Raw genomic sequence first — 17,784 nt, forward strand, 5'->3', positions numbered from 1 at the left:
ATAAATAGCTGAAGAAGTAGCTTACATTAAGTTACAAAACGTCAAAAATACAATTTGCTGCTCACTAGGTTATAGCAAAAATATATTTATTACTTTTTTACACAATACTCAATTTATTTGAAACTATCGAGTTCAACTTTGGCATTGATGTCATCATGTATTCTAAGAATACATAATTCCGCTTAATTCAAATAAAGACTTCTTCAATTCATGTTGTCATTTCCATGTTTACTTTATTTATCACTAATTCTCATCACAATATTTGGCATAGTACAACTAAAATGAAATAATGGGTTATATAAGATAATTTACTAATCGCAAAAGTAAAACACGTAGTTTCTCTGTATAATAAGTTGGATGAAAATTTTTCTTCCATATGGTAAAACCAAGCCGAATCAAATGAACAACGCATATTAAGATAAATGATGTTTAATTTATTTTTAACTATAAAATCTTCGATAGTGTGGTAAAATCCTTTTTCTGTCTTAGAGTAAAGTTGATAGTTTTATGATAAAAGGGATCTAGTGCAAAACCTTTGAAAATCGACCATTATTCCATGTAGGTTAATAACTCATTCCGTTCAAAGAATATTATAGAGTAGGAAACTAGCATATATACGGTAAGATAGTTCGCATAGCTAACGAAAGCATTTCTGTAGAAGAAAATGAACCATTCAGTAAAAATGATAGTGAAATTTAATTTTTCTACAGACAGATTTATGAATGAGTCCCCTGACTATCGAGTACAAAATTATGGAGTGGTCAAATTCAGAACAGGAATACTGTGTCAATAAAACCTGCCAGAGTATATAATTTAAGGAATTGTATAAGTTTTTTCATGGCTTATAATAAGTTTTCCGATATTAACACTACGGTAATATCATTGTGTTATCTTATTCTTACATGGCTATCAATAGTTTGATAGAAAATCTACCAGCGTCTGACAATTATTTATTAACAATTTCAGCGTAGAGTTCGGGAGATAAATTCATAAGACAATAATATAGGGAAATCATGCGTAGAAATCATTATCGTATTCATCATTTGTAATTCACCAGCTCAATCATTGTTCACTGAACCACTGATTAAATGATTTGATTGTGTTTACTATAAACAAAACAAATTGAGACAAAAAACGTATTCATTTTCGTGTTATATAGAATCTATATGGGACAAATTTAACATTTGACATGTTCCATACTGTAACTTTTACTTGATGATGATAAAAAAGAATTTTTGCTAATCATTTTAAACACTTTGACCACTATAAAAGGGTAAACATACTGTGATTCTGTGAAATTATTTTCTAAGTTATTTATTTTAAAATTTCCCGCTAAATAGTGAGTCTTTTTCTCAATTCCGATTGGTTTGTCATTACATTAGTCCCATTTACATTTCTTATACGATTATATTTGAACTATTTACTTTGTTCTAGGTTAATTAGAAAATTTTGTAGATTTTATTTATTGTTTATATGGTCTCCTGCTTATGATATCTCTTAATTCCAATCAAATATTCACTAACAAAAAGTTCACTTTCATCCAACAACTAGTCGTCACTGGCATTTTTCTTTCTGATAGTGTTCTACTTTTACATACAACAATTCAGTCTATGGAATTTCTTAAAATAGACATCTAAGACAATACAGCTTACTTAAAAAATTAGAATGTTTGACATTCACAAACAACAACTTACATGTTGTTTTTTGGACATTGAACTGTCTATAGAAGTAATAAATCGAAACATGTTTTAGTTTGATAGTCACCTGATAGGTAACTGTGGACTTATTGAGAAGATTGGTTAACCTGATACTAAGTGAAAAGTGTGAAACTTAATCATAAAGCTCTATAGAATAAATATGAGACATTGGGTGAATTGTCGTGATTTCGAAATGACTGAATTGATCAATCTATAGGTCATTTATATTAATACATCTATCATATTCAAAATTATTCTCTAGTTTCTCAACAATGAATTTATCCTTCACTGTTTAGTACCGACTTTTTTTAGTTATGACTGCTTTTTAAAGTTACAATCAATTGTGAATGGTAACGAATATGACAGTGAAAATATACTGACCTAAATCTGTTGTCTTTAAAAAGAAAAAAAGCTTTATGTCAGAATTTTGATAAAACATTATTAATTCAAAAAACAGTGGGTGTAGATACAATCCTCATTTATCATTCGTCTTAAATGATTACTCGGCTACTCTGTGAGATAAATGCTCCTTTCAAATTTCCAAACGGGAATGAGTAAAATTTATTAATGACGAAACTCTTAGACGAAACATTTTTTCGGTAATATTTGTTCTTCATTTTTTACCTGAAGTCCTATCATCAAATATTGTTTTATCAAATCACAGTGAATTAATTGAATTACCTTTTAAAAAGACATCATCTGGTGGAGTAGCCAAGAATTGGTTCCAATTAGCTTTCCCATCAAAATTTGGTAATCTCGAACGATGTATTCGCATTGCTCCATGAAACCAACCAGAGCTATACAAGAAACCATCACTACCCATTAGACTTACACCTGGACGATTTATATCAAGTGATGAGTATACAGAATTTTCCCATTGAACTAAACGAGATTCAGGTTCTAAATTAAGCGGCTAAACAATTAAAAAATTTATGTATACAAACAGTAAATTATAACATATTGATCGATCGTTCAGCATTAGTCATTGTTATGTCTATTTTATACATGATGTTGATAGAATTCTATGTCTACTTAAAATTTATCCTCTAGTCTACGTGATTTAACAACTTAGTACGAAAGATGACATATTAATTGGTTGGAACCCATCAGTAGTAAACTCAGAGCTTAGGTTACTTACTAGTTGGCATATCTGTAATCCTAAGAAAAATGATTCACTCTGCTGTTTACTTTCAATCACTTAATATATAAATACGGAAATGAATAATTCAATATGATACAACAGTAACGAGATTTCACATTTGATTTTGTCGAATTTCAACTTAAGAAAAAGACTAATGTCTTCAGTACTTCGTAGGGAACTTATTCACTAAAAATAGTTTCTTCCTTGAATTATGTAACTAACCAAGACCAAAAAATAACAACCAGTAATAAATTCTGCGATCTAAAATATTGTTCACAGAATTATAGTTTTTGTTGAATTGGAGAATTTCATTGTGGACTTGTTTTGTCTAGTTCCCTCGGTGTGGCATTTTATTCACTTCACAATGTATCTTCATTCAAATTATTTTCAATGAGCTTATTTTAAATGCAACACAAATTATTTAACCTTCAAAACTATCCAAATAATCGTCTACCTGAATAGTATTATATAAAGATCTGTTCCAGTAGTGTTCTCCATCAGATATATGTCTCGTGTACGACTATATTCAAAACAATGTTACCAGGGAAAAATATATAAGTGAGTAAATTACCCATCAATATAAACAAGGATTCACGAGTGAATGATATTGATTTCAGACTTTAGAAATAACTATCAAATATACAATTTAAAAAGGTTGTATTTTAGTTCTTGATTGGTTGAACACTAAAAACTATAATTTAATCAAATATCTACATCAAATTTTGATGGATAATTACTTAGGAATAGTATTACTTGTGAAATACATTTTCACATGTAAAATATAACAAGTTAATTTCTTTAAAAACAAACAAAAACATTTATTAATCGTTAGCCAGTTTTTTTGACAAAGATTCTAACTTGCTTAACTGAAGGTACAAGAGTAGTTGATTGTAACTGGGAGGTTTACAGAACATAATCACTTACAATTCACTTTTGTATTGTTTGTTTGAATTTCGCACTTTTGAACAAATTGTCAAATCGTTAGAACATGATTGGAATTTGAAGTAAAGTGGTAGACAGTTAACGGGAAACCGTAGGTCTGTACTTTTTGCTTGTTGGAACTCATCGACAAGGTCAAGAGTTGTTTCTCCCCATGGGATTTAAGTGATCATCATCCAGTTTCATAGCTTAAAATAGTACCCCAGAAGTGAACGACAACTTGGTGAGGCAACTCAAAATATTGACCAACGCAGAATTACAGTGATTTACCAGAATATGAAAACCAAACATTGAATACGTTGTTTGTACATCTTTCACTTGTCGTTTACATGCTTCAATATTCGTCCGATTCTGTTGTTATTACATTTGCTCTCTGCCTCTCTTTCTGTTCTCTTCAATTCAGTCTCCTTAATCTTCTGTTAGCGGGCCTTTCACTTCCAACTACTGCTAAATAATACCTATAACTGTCAAATTTAGTAGCATACACTACAACCCTAAGCTATTTGAGTTGCTGCAGTCCTCCAGTAGGACTGAGATATTTAAAACTGAGTAGCGACCAATATAATATTTTTCTAGACTTTAGTACTGATCAAATCCTATCGATCAGTTCGAACTAGATTTCAAACTCTCATCTCCAAATAGTTGAACTGTTTAACAGCATTTCACTGACCTAAATACTAACTTGACTAAATAACAACTTTCCTCAATCAAAAGTTGTATCATTTTCTGATATTTCTTTCACTTAGTAGGACAAAAAGTAATAATAAAATCAGTCATATTTGCTGCTAATTTCTCCTGTTCTTTAACATCCCAACTTGCAATTTCATCAATACACGGATTTAAATGAATTTTCCTCATTTTTTCTAAATTAACAATTCATAATGATAATTATCAGAAGGGGTTTGTGGAGATTTTAGAAATTTCACAGATTGAAATCATGAGTCAATTGAAGCTAGAGCACCATGGAAAACCTGGAAGCACTGGACGGCCGTTTCGTCCTAGTATGGGACTCCTCAGCAATGCACATGCACTGATAGGTCCCGGGTTCGGATCCCGTGGGGTGCGGGATCGTGGATGTGCACTGCTGAATCCCATACTAGGACGAAACGGCCGTCCAGTGCTTCCAGGTTTTCCATAGTGGTCTAGCTTCAAATGACTCATGATTTCAATCTGTGAAAATTCATAATGATAAGTCATAAAATTAATAATTCTGTTGAACTCATACGAAGACATTTCACTGAAATAAAAAAAGTATATCGATTTCAGTAGTTACTAGTAGAAATTATTGAAAAATTAGAACCGTAGGACTCACTGAAGGTATTTCACATCTTGCAGACTGTACATTTGGAATGACATTCTGATTCATATAGACTGTTTGATAAAGATAACAATACCAAATATTTTGTTTATCATGAGTTTGTAGTAACAAATTAAATTCCGGTGTTTCAATGCATGGAGTCTGTTCATTTTGTTTTTTTTTAAGTTGAATATGAATATTTAGTTCATTTATGGTGGTAGTTTATTGATCGATGGATATGAAAGAAAAGAGATTAGAGGTAAATGCAAGATAAAGGGAAAGTTAGTGCTTCGGTAAAATATTTTGCGTAAAAATACTTTAATATTAAGATTTGCTTAATTTATTCTTTTGAAGAACTTTTGGAAGTCAGTGACGAAAGGCATATATATGCCGTCATCATAGCGTAGTGAACAGAACACAGGTGGAAACAATCGAATGTTTGTAACACAAAATTACAGGACTTGTTAATAAAATCTAAGAACCATAAAGTATATGCATAAAGTATATATCCAGCTCAGAGAACAAAACTCCATCAAAATCATCCACCTGAGCTACAAATCTTCTCCACCATCTCAAAGTATATGCTTAATTTGCAATATGTCCACCAATTGTCTCATAATGACTGAGACTTCATTGTTCTTGCATTTTCATACAAATTGCAACCTGTTTCTATTCTTTACTGTCCGATCCTCTTGTCTCTCTGCTGTCAGACCTTCTCTCTACGACTAACATTATCTACTACTTATGTCAATATAAGTAGCACACACCACAATTGCACTATATCATAAATTGAATACGGTTGGAGATCTATGAATATTTTTAGATTTCGACCAAATGACCTGAAGCAATTATGTTTTCTACCAGATATGAACGTTCCTAGTTAAATTTCTAAATGGTTCTTATGAGAAAATAACGGAAGAGAGTTATAAACTGAGTAACTAAAGATGAGTCAGAGTAATTACGGAGCCTACTTGATATGAAACTGAAAATAGCTTTTTAACTCCTGAACAAACGGAATTTATCGATAGTTGTGTAACAGTTTAGATATAAAAACTTGCCTTTACCATTTAGTAAGTTATCAGAATTTAGTTCACACTCAATTAATTAATATTGATTGTTTTACAACTGCCAGTACGGCATTCATTCTGTAATTTTGTGCATATTTACAGTTAGTTACTATTTAATTAAAATATTGGAATAGAAGAAAATTATGTGCTGAAAACTTTATATTTATGTACTTTTTAGTTACAGAAGCATCGAATATGTATTTTGTAGTTAAAGCGGTTACGTACCTTAAGCAGCCATAAAACTTTCAATCTGGAAGTTATATGTTTCTGCTTTCAATTTATAACCTTAGATGTCGTTTACATTCAGTGTTAAGACGATATAACGTATGGTATGAAGTATGCTCTCTCACCTATATTACAATAGTACGTTATTACGATGATAATACTAGACAACGTATATCAAGACCAGGATTCACGACCCAGAATAAAGGACCAGATTAACACTAGATAATACATTATTCAATACAATTACAACCAGTCATTCTTAATGAGTCCGGGGTAAATGTCAATGAAATGAAAGAAAATCACATATTTTATAGTTTGTGCTGTGCTTGATTGTACATATTCAACGACTAATCATAATTTAATTACCACACATCCCAAGAATAAGTCTTATGAACAATCTGAACTTTTCATAAGCAAAGATGATCTAAAATGTGTTATATAGTTTGGAAAATTAAACACTACATATTACATAAATATGTCCGTGTATATTCAATAGTTAATTCCTAGTTTATGAGGATTACAATGGACTAAGATAATAAGATATCATTTAGACCTGTAACAATAAACTTGACCTACTGGAAATAAATCAAATACTCGCGTATACACATTTATACAAACTAACTTTTGTATTCGCCATACAGAATGATGTTATTGGTTTTGATGGCAACTCAAAACTAGCCATCAGTCGAAGATTTTCTGGATTCAAGCGAAATATTGCGTTCCTGAAAATAAAGAAACACAATTGTGGTTTTTATTGATGGCAGTAATTAAAGATAGAAATGATTAATTTTTTTATGATCGGAATACTCTAAAATTGTTATGATGCCATTGTTCTGATTTCGTTGTTGAAATGGATGATTTGATTACTAGTATCAGCAGCTCTGAACCAATGTCTCATAATATTTTGTACCTGTTAACAGCGTGCTTTTGCAATCCTTAATGGATTGGTGTTACTCTGGCCTAGAGATGAATAATATAATATTTCACAAGACAACTGAAAAGTTTGAAAAATAAGTGAAGACCCATAAATTCAAGAAAGTTAGACTGAATTTTGTTGGTTTTCTGGATTTGAGCTGACAAGTTTCAAACAGAGCAAGGTAATGGACAGTAAAATTCATAAATGCCTACCCCTTTTATTTTTTGAAGAAGTACTCATGTGATTGGTTCGTTATCACTTTCTTGATATGTCCGATAACTGGTCGATGACGCTTTTGAGTGGTAAAAGTAGAGTACAGTTAAATGGTGGGGGATAGAGGTATTTACGATAAATTTCATACCATTAGAAAATTATTCCCGTTTTAAATATGCCACTCCTGCAATCTAAAGTATGTTGACTACTAAATTTTAATTGGTCAACTGACTTGTAATCTGCATACTATGAGATTTGAAGGTGAAATTTCATTTCAAGATGGGCACCAGTGGAGAGTCCTAAATTATGGCGAAAGGCTTACCCAATGACTTTCGTTGATAAAATGTTGCCCTATTGATTTTATCCCTTGACAAAAATTACTTTATGTTATTTGATTTACTCATTAAAGGGAAATTCATTAAATCGAAATCCAAACATTTATGCATCACTTGAAAATTATTATTATTATTATTATTATTATTATTATTATTATTATTATTATTATTATTATTATTATTAATAGATAGTAACGAACCGTAATACCTACTAATTTGTTTTATGCCGTTTGATGCCTATTGACTAAGCATATTCATGACCTCGAAAAATCTATGAAAATATTGTAATTCAAACTGATTTTATTTTGTCACATAATGATCAAAAATGTTACAGTTTGAATATATTCAATAGTTGAATGAATAAGTGAAGTTACCGTTTGTTGTTGTCTATTCTATGGTGTGGTGAAAATAAGTAGATATCAAATAATTCGTATCAGAAATAACATTATAATATAGGAGAATAATTAGAATGATTTTTGATTGCAATAAAATTTCTCTTCATAAGTTATCGTTGGTTGAATAAACAGTGAAAATAAAGGAGTACTTTGTATGTCAATGGATGAGATGGAGATCTGAGCAAATGTGAGAACCACAGAGGAATCACATTACTTCCAGTACTGGGAAAAGTTTTCAAAAGTGTTGTTGAACCGGATGAAAGACTTAACAGACGCTCAACTTCGAGATCAACAGACCGGATTCCGTTAGCATCGGTCATGTACGGACCAAATCGTGACATTACGGATCATCGTTGAACATTTAATTGAATAGAAATCGTCATTGTACACCAACTTCTTTGATAATGAGAAGGCGTTCGACATTGTGAACAGGATGACCGTATGGAAACTTCTTCGACACTATAGTGTACCTGAGAAGACTCTCAACATCATATAGAATTCATACGACCGACTATAGTGAAAAATCGTGCATGAAGGACAGCAGATAGATGCATTACAAGTAAGGACCGGAGTCAGATAAGGCTGTCTACTCTCTCCCTTCCTCTTTCTTCTGGTGGTCGATTAGATTATGAAAACCTCGACATCTGCAGGAAAGCACGGAATACAATGGACAGCTCGGAATCAATCAGAAGATTTGAACTTCGCAGATGACCTGGTCCTTCTATCCCATATACACCAACAAAGGCAGGTCAAGACAACCAGTGTAGCAGCAGTCTCTGTGTCAGAAGATCTCAATATACTCAAAGGAAAAGGCAAAATCCTCAAATATAAGACAGAGAATACCAACCAACCCAATCGCACTTGATGGAAAAACTCTGGGGGTGGTGGGATGAACAAGATGTTAGGGTAAGGATTAGCAAAACAAGGTCAGCATTCCTACAACCCAACAACATGTGAAACTCAAAACAAATTTCAACCAATATAAAAGTCAGAATCTTCAATACGAACGTCAAGACAGTTCTACTATACTGGGCTGAAACTCCGAAAACTACTACAACTACCATCGAAAATGTACAAGTATTTCCAAACAGTTGTCGACGCAAGATACTCAATGTTCGTTGGCCGGATACCATCAGCAACAGCTTACTGTGGGAGAGAACAAACCAACTTCCAACTGAAGAGGAAAGTAGGAGAGGATACTAGATGTGGATGGGACATACATTACGGGAACCATGTAACTGCATCACGAGACAATCTCTAACGGAAAAGAGGGAGGCCGAAGAACACATTGTGTCGGAAATTGGAAGCAGACATGGAAAGGATGAATAGCAACTGCGAAGAACTGGAAGGTATTTCCCAGAATGAAATGGAAAATGCTGGTGTGCAGTCTATGCTTCTTCACGAGAGGTAAAAGGCGTAAGAGATTAAGAATGTTTCCCCTAATGTCATGTTCTAATATATGCTCCATTCTCATTACAATAACATTCCACTCTCACACTAGACGTAACTACAGCACTGAATTAGTACTACGGAAATCCTGAAACTGCATCATGAGACAACCCCTAATTTGGAATCGTGAATGGAAACGGAAAAGAGGAAGGTCAAAGAACACACTGCTTCGGGAATCGGAAGCAGACATGAAAAGGATGAGTAGTAACTGCGAAGCACTGGAAAGGATTTCCCAGGACAGAGCTGGGTAGGGGATGTTGGTGAGCGGCTCATGCTCCTTCACGAGAGGTCACAGTTGTAATAAGTAAGCTATCTATGAAATCGTTTAAATTTCAGGACTCATCCTCTGTCAGTATCGAATATGATTTAGTCACTATAACAACTATGAGGTATTTAGTGATTCTGCTGTCAGGTTGCAGGTCCAATTGATTCATGATAAGCTGCTTCAATTCTATGAAAGTGGCATTCCAAACGCCTTGAAAATTCTAGAACTTCATTTTCGAATACTGAAATCAAGTTACTTTGTTCTTAAACTAATCCAGTAAGACTAATTATGAATCTTAATTTTGAAATATATAAATTCAACTTCCTCAGGTTTCTCAGACATCAGATTGACTTGGATTTAAAGCAAACTTTTCTGGGATTTTAAAAAAAGCACCCTGTTCGGTTTAAAACGGACTCAGAATATCTCACTTTTAATTCAGTTTGTGATCTAGGCTTTCTTTCCACATTTACATTCAATAATTATTTTGATGAGACGAAAAAAAGTTATTTCAACTATGAACGTTAACACTGAAATATTCATATATGTAAATAACTGCTCATGATATCTTACCTGTTTCCAATAACGAAAATACTGTTCAGGTGAGGTAATTCTAAGAGGTTTGTATAATTTCCAGAATGAAGATGATAGAAGATGTTGCCTTGACCCATTGAAATCAAATCTAAATACAAAATCAAGTTCATTTTAAAGAAAACTGGTGGTAGTAATAAAGATAATCGAACTAGATTACCAGATGATAGAAAATATTGTTGATAATTGACAACGGTAAGAATCCGTTTGACACTTACTTGAAAGATAACATACAAGATAAGTGATTACAACTAGTCACTTAGAACTATATATAGTAGTACTATCTAGCGTATATTGGGTATCCCACAAAATTTTACTTGACTTTTAATAATGTCAGCAGAAAAAGATATCCATATATGTTAATCAACCATGTTAAGAGTGAGCTTCAGTATCGCGAATCGACTGAAGTTAGAAATGTAAGCTAATGAATGCCAACTTAGTAATTTTAAGGTAAAGAATCCTCCACAATGAATGAAGGTCATAAGTTTGGTTATAAGTAGGGTTGGGGATGTACAGTGTTGAGAAATCTCACATGAAAACGAAACATTTATTTAACTCCTCCTAATTTTCAATGGTTATCTAGTTTCTGTCAGATCACAATGAAAATTATGAAGTATGTTATTCAGTTTCTCCCGATGTTATATCTAGTTAATCTGAAGGCAAATTTAATTTAATTTAGACATATATTTGACTTCAACGGATCTAGTTTCAAATATCTTTCTTATTCTTTTCATTAGAAAGTAACATGGAAACCAGCCTCAGGTTAGTGGTGAGTATACAGCTGTTTTGATGTCAAGATTAATAAATAAAAAAAATTTCCAGAAATCAAACTAAGTTAGAACAAAATGTACTTTCTACTGTGATAGAAAATAATAGAACATACTGTTCATAACATATACAGTTATACTTATGGATTTATCGGCACTTAAGGCAGGATTTATAAAGAAAACAATGAGACCATGGGTTCCAACTAAGGTTTTTGAAAATAAACAGCGTTAGATAGACATATTTTTGAGCATTTCCAAATCATAAACATAAAAAAACAGAACAGTCATCCAATGCTCATTAATACTTAATGGTTACCCAGATGATGAGAGTTACTTTGGAGAAATGTTAACTTTGTTAGGATAACAGAATCCGAACGTTTGATTGCCTTTTATAAGACTATGTAAGAAAACGCTAAGTGGCCCATATATTTTTAACTAATCAGCATTTGTAGAATGAACAAGAACAAGTAGACATTTCTTCTTCAAACTCCATAAACTTTTGTTGTTGTTTCTACATATTATTGTTTCAGAACCATTTCTAGCATATATTATATTCTTAGTTCATCCTTGTTCTGATCCGCGTCTAGTCGTGTGAAGTGTCGTATTCAAAGTATACTAGTCAAAGAAGAAAGCAACAAAGCTATTGAATTATAATGTATTGAATAGGAAAGAAATGATATTCTTTAGCAATTAAATAGAAACTTACTAACATAAGGAAATAATTTTAAGGGTACTTTTATGTGTTACATAAGTGAACAATGCTTAAAATTTCCAATTCACTTAACTAGACTAATAATGAATTGTCAATTTCCTTTTTATAAGATTTACAGATAAGAAACATATATTAATAGTCGATTATACAAGTAGATTGAAAGAAATTTCTTTGAGTATAAACAGTACTCAAACAACAACAAAGTAATCATAGTCACTTTAAAATAATGAACACAAAATTAAGATGAAATACCTTAATTCATGAACATTATTTTAATTGGCGTCGACAACGAACTTTTAAGCTTATCGCCTTTAAATTTCAAATTCATTTAAATAAACTTTTTGAAACAGAATTCTTGAGCTCTTTTTGTCTACTTTCTTTCATTTCCTCTTCTAGGAAGCAGATCAGATAGCTGTTTTTAGATAACTATCTTCCATACTTAGGTTTCATTAGGAAGAAAGAGGAATCATATTCACTTTTTCAGTTATCGGATACATAGGATCTGTAGTACTGAATGAGTTGAAGGGGAACTTGATTTCCTCAGTAAAACGTTGGCCGAAAACAGTTATTTAAGTAGTTTTGTGGAGAACATGAAAGAAAGGATGAGGAGCTCAAAACTTCTGTTTTTGGAACAAAAAACCTCAAGTTTGTGTGTGATTAAAAAAACTGAACCTAAGGAGGAACAAGATCTCATTTATAATTACTGTTATTCTAAGAACAGAGAATAACACTCGTTAAATTTCTTATTACCTGAACAAAGGAAAACTTTTGTATACACTCATAAAATCTAAGGGAATTAGTAATTTAAAACAAAACTTTGAATATCTCTATTCTTACAAATCACACCCATATATATGTATACATGAGAGAAATTCAGTTTCCTCAAGGTTATTCTACAAACTAATCATGTGTGGTAAACATTGAGAAATCGGTCACTTTCATCCCCTACATGGTATATCTTATTTCAAGGTGTGTAATGTTAGCCTAATATTAATTGAATTGAACAGCTTAAACAACTTAGGTAAATTTGAAGAAAGATTTCATCATCGAAAATTTTGTAAAACTGATGGAGTATTTAAATGTTGTTTCGCTCAATTACCACAGGACTTGTCAGTGGTGTACACTCACGAATATAACTTCAGAAGCACACAAAGACCATCATACAACTTAATCATTGATTCCAAATTGTATGGCTTACATTTTTAAATATCTTGAATTATGATGAACTAGCTATCTCTAGTATTCTCTAGTTTTAAAGGATTCTCAGCCAATATTCTATTAGTTATTGATATGGGATGAATAGTTGAATTTTTACTGGTGAAAATATATTGTTCGATTTGAAGTATTCAAAGTACCACTGTTTCTACTTCTATTTGAGTAGAATAATTATTTTTATAGATGTTTTTTCTACTCAGCTTAATCAGTAAGACTATCCAAACGTTAAAAACCTCAAACTCAATTCTGGAAACTGTTATATCAATATCGGTCATGTTCCTAACAGATTTCTTGAGTGGAAAGTATGCCTCTCTGTTCAACCTAAAAAGCTTCGAGTCTTTACAGAAATCCGATATAGCTATCTCTAAATGAGTCACTATAATCTTAAAGAAATGAATTATATGTTGCCCAAGTAGCAGTCTGTGACTGTTTATATGACGATAGTTTTCATCACAAAGAAGTCATTCAATTCCGTAGGTAATTAAGATAATTTAAACTGAGGAGTCTAGTAATATATGGTTCTCAGTGTTTTTTTCAATTGGTCAGTCAAAATGTATTTAGAACTACTAATTTCATATTAGGAGTGATTGTCTTATGAATGATTTGTGGCTCACCTATATATGCTAAATATGTCTACTGGTACATTTTAAGCACGAAAAATCAAGTTAATTTCAAAGTCGCCAATCGAACAAGGACATTTCCACAGGTTTAAGTACACCTAAAATACAATAAACGACACATTCTAGGCCTACAATTCATTACTTTTTTGCAGGATAATAAATAAGAACTTTCGTCTAAATTTCATCGGATAGTTTCACAGTATTTGGGCGCCGAGTTGATATGAGACATTAAAGAGGAAGAATGTATTTGTAAAATCTCAGCGAATGAATTTGAAGCAAATCCAAAGATTCGCCTGTCAATCTGGTCCTAGCTTTTTCAAGGAAATATTTCAAGGGGATATTTCCTTTAAAAAGCTTGGATCAGATTACATGCGGAAATTTGGATTTACTTCAAATTCATTCGCTGACATTTTTACAAATACATTCTTCCTCATTGCTTTTTTACCTTCAATTTGTAAAGAAACCAATTTATCCAGAGATTCCTTACTTACGTTTATCGCTTCACATCACAAATATATCGATTAGTCAAAATTAACATGTGAGCATTGAGTGCGTAGTGTTGATGTCTCACTTTCTTTCTAAATTTAATTGGTGAATTATAATAGTAAAATAAACCAATTATTTAAGATTTGGCATCAAACAAATCGTATTACACGTGATAACATGTGTTAAGAGTGACTACCACTTGTCGTATTGACTACCTCACTATGTACACAACATGCAAATATTAGCGGTTCTCCAGTAGTAATTTATGATTGAAAAACAAACTGAAACCAATTTTTGTTAGTCAAGTAAAAAGGTATTTATGAGATGATATCTAAATAGAATACCTTTATAGTAGTAGTTTAAAAACAAAATCATAGTAACAATAGAAAGTCCACTCAGTTTCTTTTTGAGATTTATTGATTAGATTGTTGTGTGCTACATTTACATTTTTGACAAAATTGGTATCCAAATATATAAAAATATATACACAATGAGTAGACGTTGTTGAGACTGATAAACTTCATGTCTAAATGATTTATGATTCAGAGTTATTTTCACCATGAATTTTATTAATTAAAATAAAATCTTGTTTTTTATATGATTTATACATTAAGAAGTGTACAATATTTGGAACAGTTTAATGTTTTACTGAATAGTTTAGCATTAGTGGTATGAGCAATCATATAATTGGAATTTTAATTGCCTACTGAATAATTGTTTTGTTTTCTATCTAAAATAAGTAACTACATTCTGGATAGGCATTACAGATTTGAAGATGCTGGAAAGTTTTTAAGATAGGGAATTTACCATCTGGCTCAATAGATACCTTTTCTAGTTGATTGTAAAATTTCCAATTTCATGACAATATTAGATTGGCTTCATTTTCTATAAGTTGCTTATCAACTTAGACGGTGAGACCTATTTAGTCATACTGTACTTAATATCTAATTATTAGTCAATGTCAAATAAAACTTAAAATCAATGTGATGATTACATGGTTTTAAACCTATTTCATGTGATAAATAAGTTTATGTCTGTTCACTTTTTCTTGACACATGAGTCGAGTTACTTTTGTCTGGACGAGGTTAATCAATATAAATTTCTAATGTAGTTAGTCATTGGGAACCAGACTTCGTAAAAGTTGTTGAGAGTTATCCATGTTCTTTTTTATAATCCATTATATTTATCCTACATAACATGGCTAAGTGGGTACGGGAGCAGAATATACTTGTTTCAACGAAAAAAAATGTTTTATGTTTGTGGTGATCGGAATATCAAATCGATTGTGTGAAATCATATGAACTATGATTAAGTGACTAGTACTTAGAGAACTTGGGTCATGGACGAAATGCTTTCAAATCAAATGTAACCATAAGACAAATGGTTAGCTAACAGTAAAACATCTCAGCAAAATGACACATATAAATAATTAACACAAAAAATATATAATTTAAAACACAAGTGGTTGTTATACGCAGTATTATTGTGAAAAGCATCAGGATATACCTTATGGAGCAGAATTAGTGATATTTATATGATTTCTATTAATCCATATATTCCATCCATAAACTCAAGTTACATGAGTAGATATTTATGATGTAAGACTTTCGTCACATTAGGGATAATAGCATGCCACGACCTTTTTCTGTATAGTTCTCATAACAACCTTGAAAGATTTCCTCAACTGTTACTATGCTTTTCTACATTTTAAGGTTTTTCCTTTTTTCACGTTTTAGTACAATAGTTTACAAATAAGTAATTAATATCTTAGCCAGTAATAATCTCTCCGCATGGTTACGTAACCACTCATTTTATGAGCAATCGTTTCTCACTAGAAGTCATACTTATATTTATCTCGTGGAACCAAACTAAACTCTGCATATACCAGGATAGGCTACCATAATATATAATCAATCACAGAAAAAAGCTTCTGTCAAATGTATTTTTCGAGTACTTCAAGTATTAATTTGCATAAATTTACTGAATCAATCGAAGATAAAGATGAAAAATGAACATTTTTACTAAATTATTTACCTAATAGTGGTAACACTAGATATTTGCTAGGTAGTGTAAATAATGGACTTCGATTCGGAGTATGGATAAAACAAATATAATATTACTTAATAATCAAAGGTCAGTAAGTATGCTAATCTCAGTACTACAGGAGACCAGTTGTGACTTAAATGACTCACCATAAGATCTCTGATTACGAAACCAGATGACTTGGATTCTAACCCAGTAGATGGTGTTGAATCACTCAAGATTTCATATGCGCTATAGGAGTAACAACGAAATGTAGGTCTATACTTCCCTACTGACTACCTTAAACCATCTAATAGTAATATAAAAAACTTTTACTTTAAACAGATAGAAGCTTGAAGTTTGGCTAAAAATTCATTGGCAAAATTCATATTTTAAAGACAATTTTCTGATGTCAGGTTAAAATTTTACTTGGATAATTGAATCAAGGAGATACTGTGCTTTATGTATTATAGGTTTAATACTGCCATGAATTCACAACATTATATTAATAGGTGTTTACAGTTTAAAATAACTGTCATTTTAATAGAACAGAAAAAAAGTAAAAAACAGAGACTGTGATGGAGTTATTATCTGTTTATTTGAACTCTAAATTTGTATAGTGTTCAAATGCTGAGTTGTTATTTAGATGACTTAAATAGTCCGTTTTTTTTCGCATCATTTTCCGTTTTCATTACTGTCAAATCACAGTTGTATAAGTTTCTTGTTTTGAATACTAGTTGGATTTTAATTAGTTTATTTTGAAATAACAAACAAACAAATGAATTAAGAACATAATTTACAAATCTTTTCCATAATTTAATTAACCTCATTATCGCAAATCAACATTTCTTTAGTAACAGTAATAGTAGTAGTGTTGTGGTGTGTGCTACTAATGTCGCTAGACATAAGTAACATCTATCATCAATCGAAAGTGAAATACCTGGCAGCGGAAGATTAATAAAATCAAAGAAAAGAAAACGAGAACAAAAAAATGATTACTGTGGAACCAAAGGAACAGTGAAGTCTGAGACGATTGATTGACATTTTACAAATTAATTATTTACTGTAAGGTCCTGAAATTTTACTTAAATGTACTGAAATTTGACTGTCATCAATTGTATTCTTTTTCTATACAGTAGAAGTAGGAGCAGTAGTAGTAGTGTAGTCAGCAGAACACGGGTGGAGATAACCGAACATATTTGGTACAAAACTACAAAGCATCTCAATAAAATCTGAGAACTATATATTAAATCTTTAATTTGCAAAATGTCCACCATTTGTCTCAAAATGCCTCAGACTTCATTTTTCTTACATTTTCATACAAATTACATTCTATTCCCACTCCTGCTTTCTTGATCTTCCCTCATCTTCTGCTGCCAGACATTACATTCTTGACTCGCATAATATACTACTTATATCAATATAAGTAGCACAC

The 17,784-nt window shown here is 31.5% G+C and overlaps 1 protein-coding gene across 1 annotated transcript in view; it reads right to left on the reverse strand.

The window, feature by feature from the left end:
* SEMA6A_2 (Semaphorin-6A) overlaps positions 1 to 17,784 on the reverse strand; it is a 47,645-nt gene that overhangs the window by 29,141 nt on the left and 720 nt on the right. Inside the window, exons 2-5 of the mRNA XM_051214854.1 lie at positions 10,510 to 10,618; positions 6,989 to 7,088; positions 5,090 to 5,236; positions 2,379 to 2,610 (exon numbers count right to left, since the gene is read on the reverse strand). Of these exons, the coding sequence (XP_051068038.1) occupies positions 2,379 to 2,610; positions 5,090 to 5,236; positions 6,989 to 7,088; positions 10,510 to 10,618 (588 nt within the window). The remainder of the gene's footprint in view (positions 1 to 2,378; positions 2,611 to 5,089; positions 5,237 to 6,988; positions 7,089 to 10,509; positions 10,619 to 17,784) is intronic.

Source organism: Schistosoma haematobium, chromosome 2, assembly GCF_000699445.3.
Source record: "Schistosoma haematobium chromosome 2, whole genome shotgun sequence".
Lineage (NCBI taxonomy): Eukaryota > Metazoa > Platyhelminthes > Trematoda > Strigeidida > Schistosomatidae > Schistosoma > Schistosoma haematobium.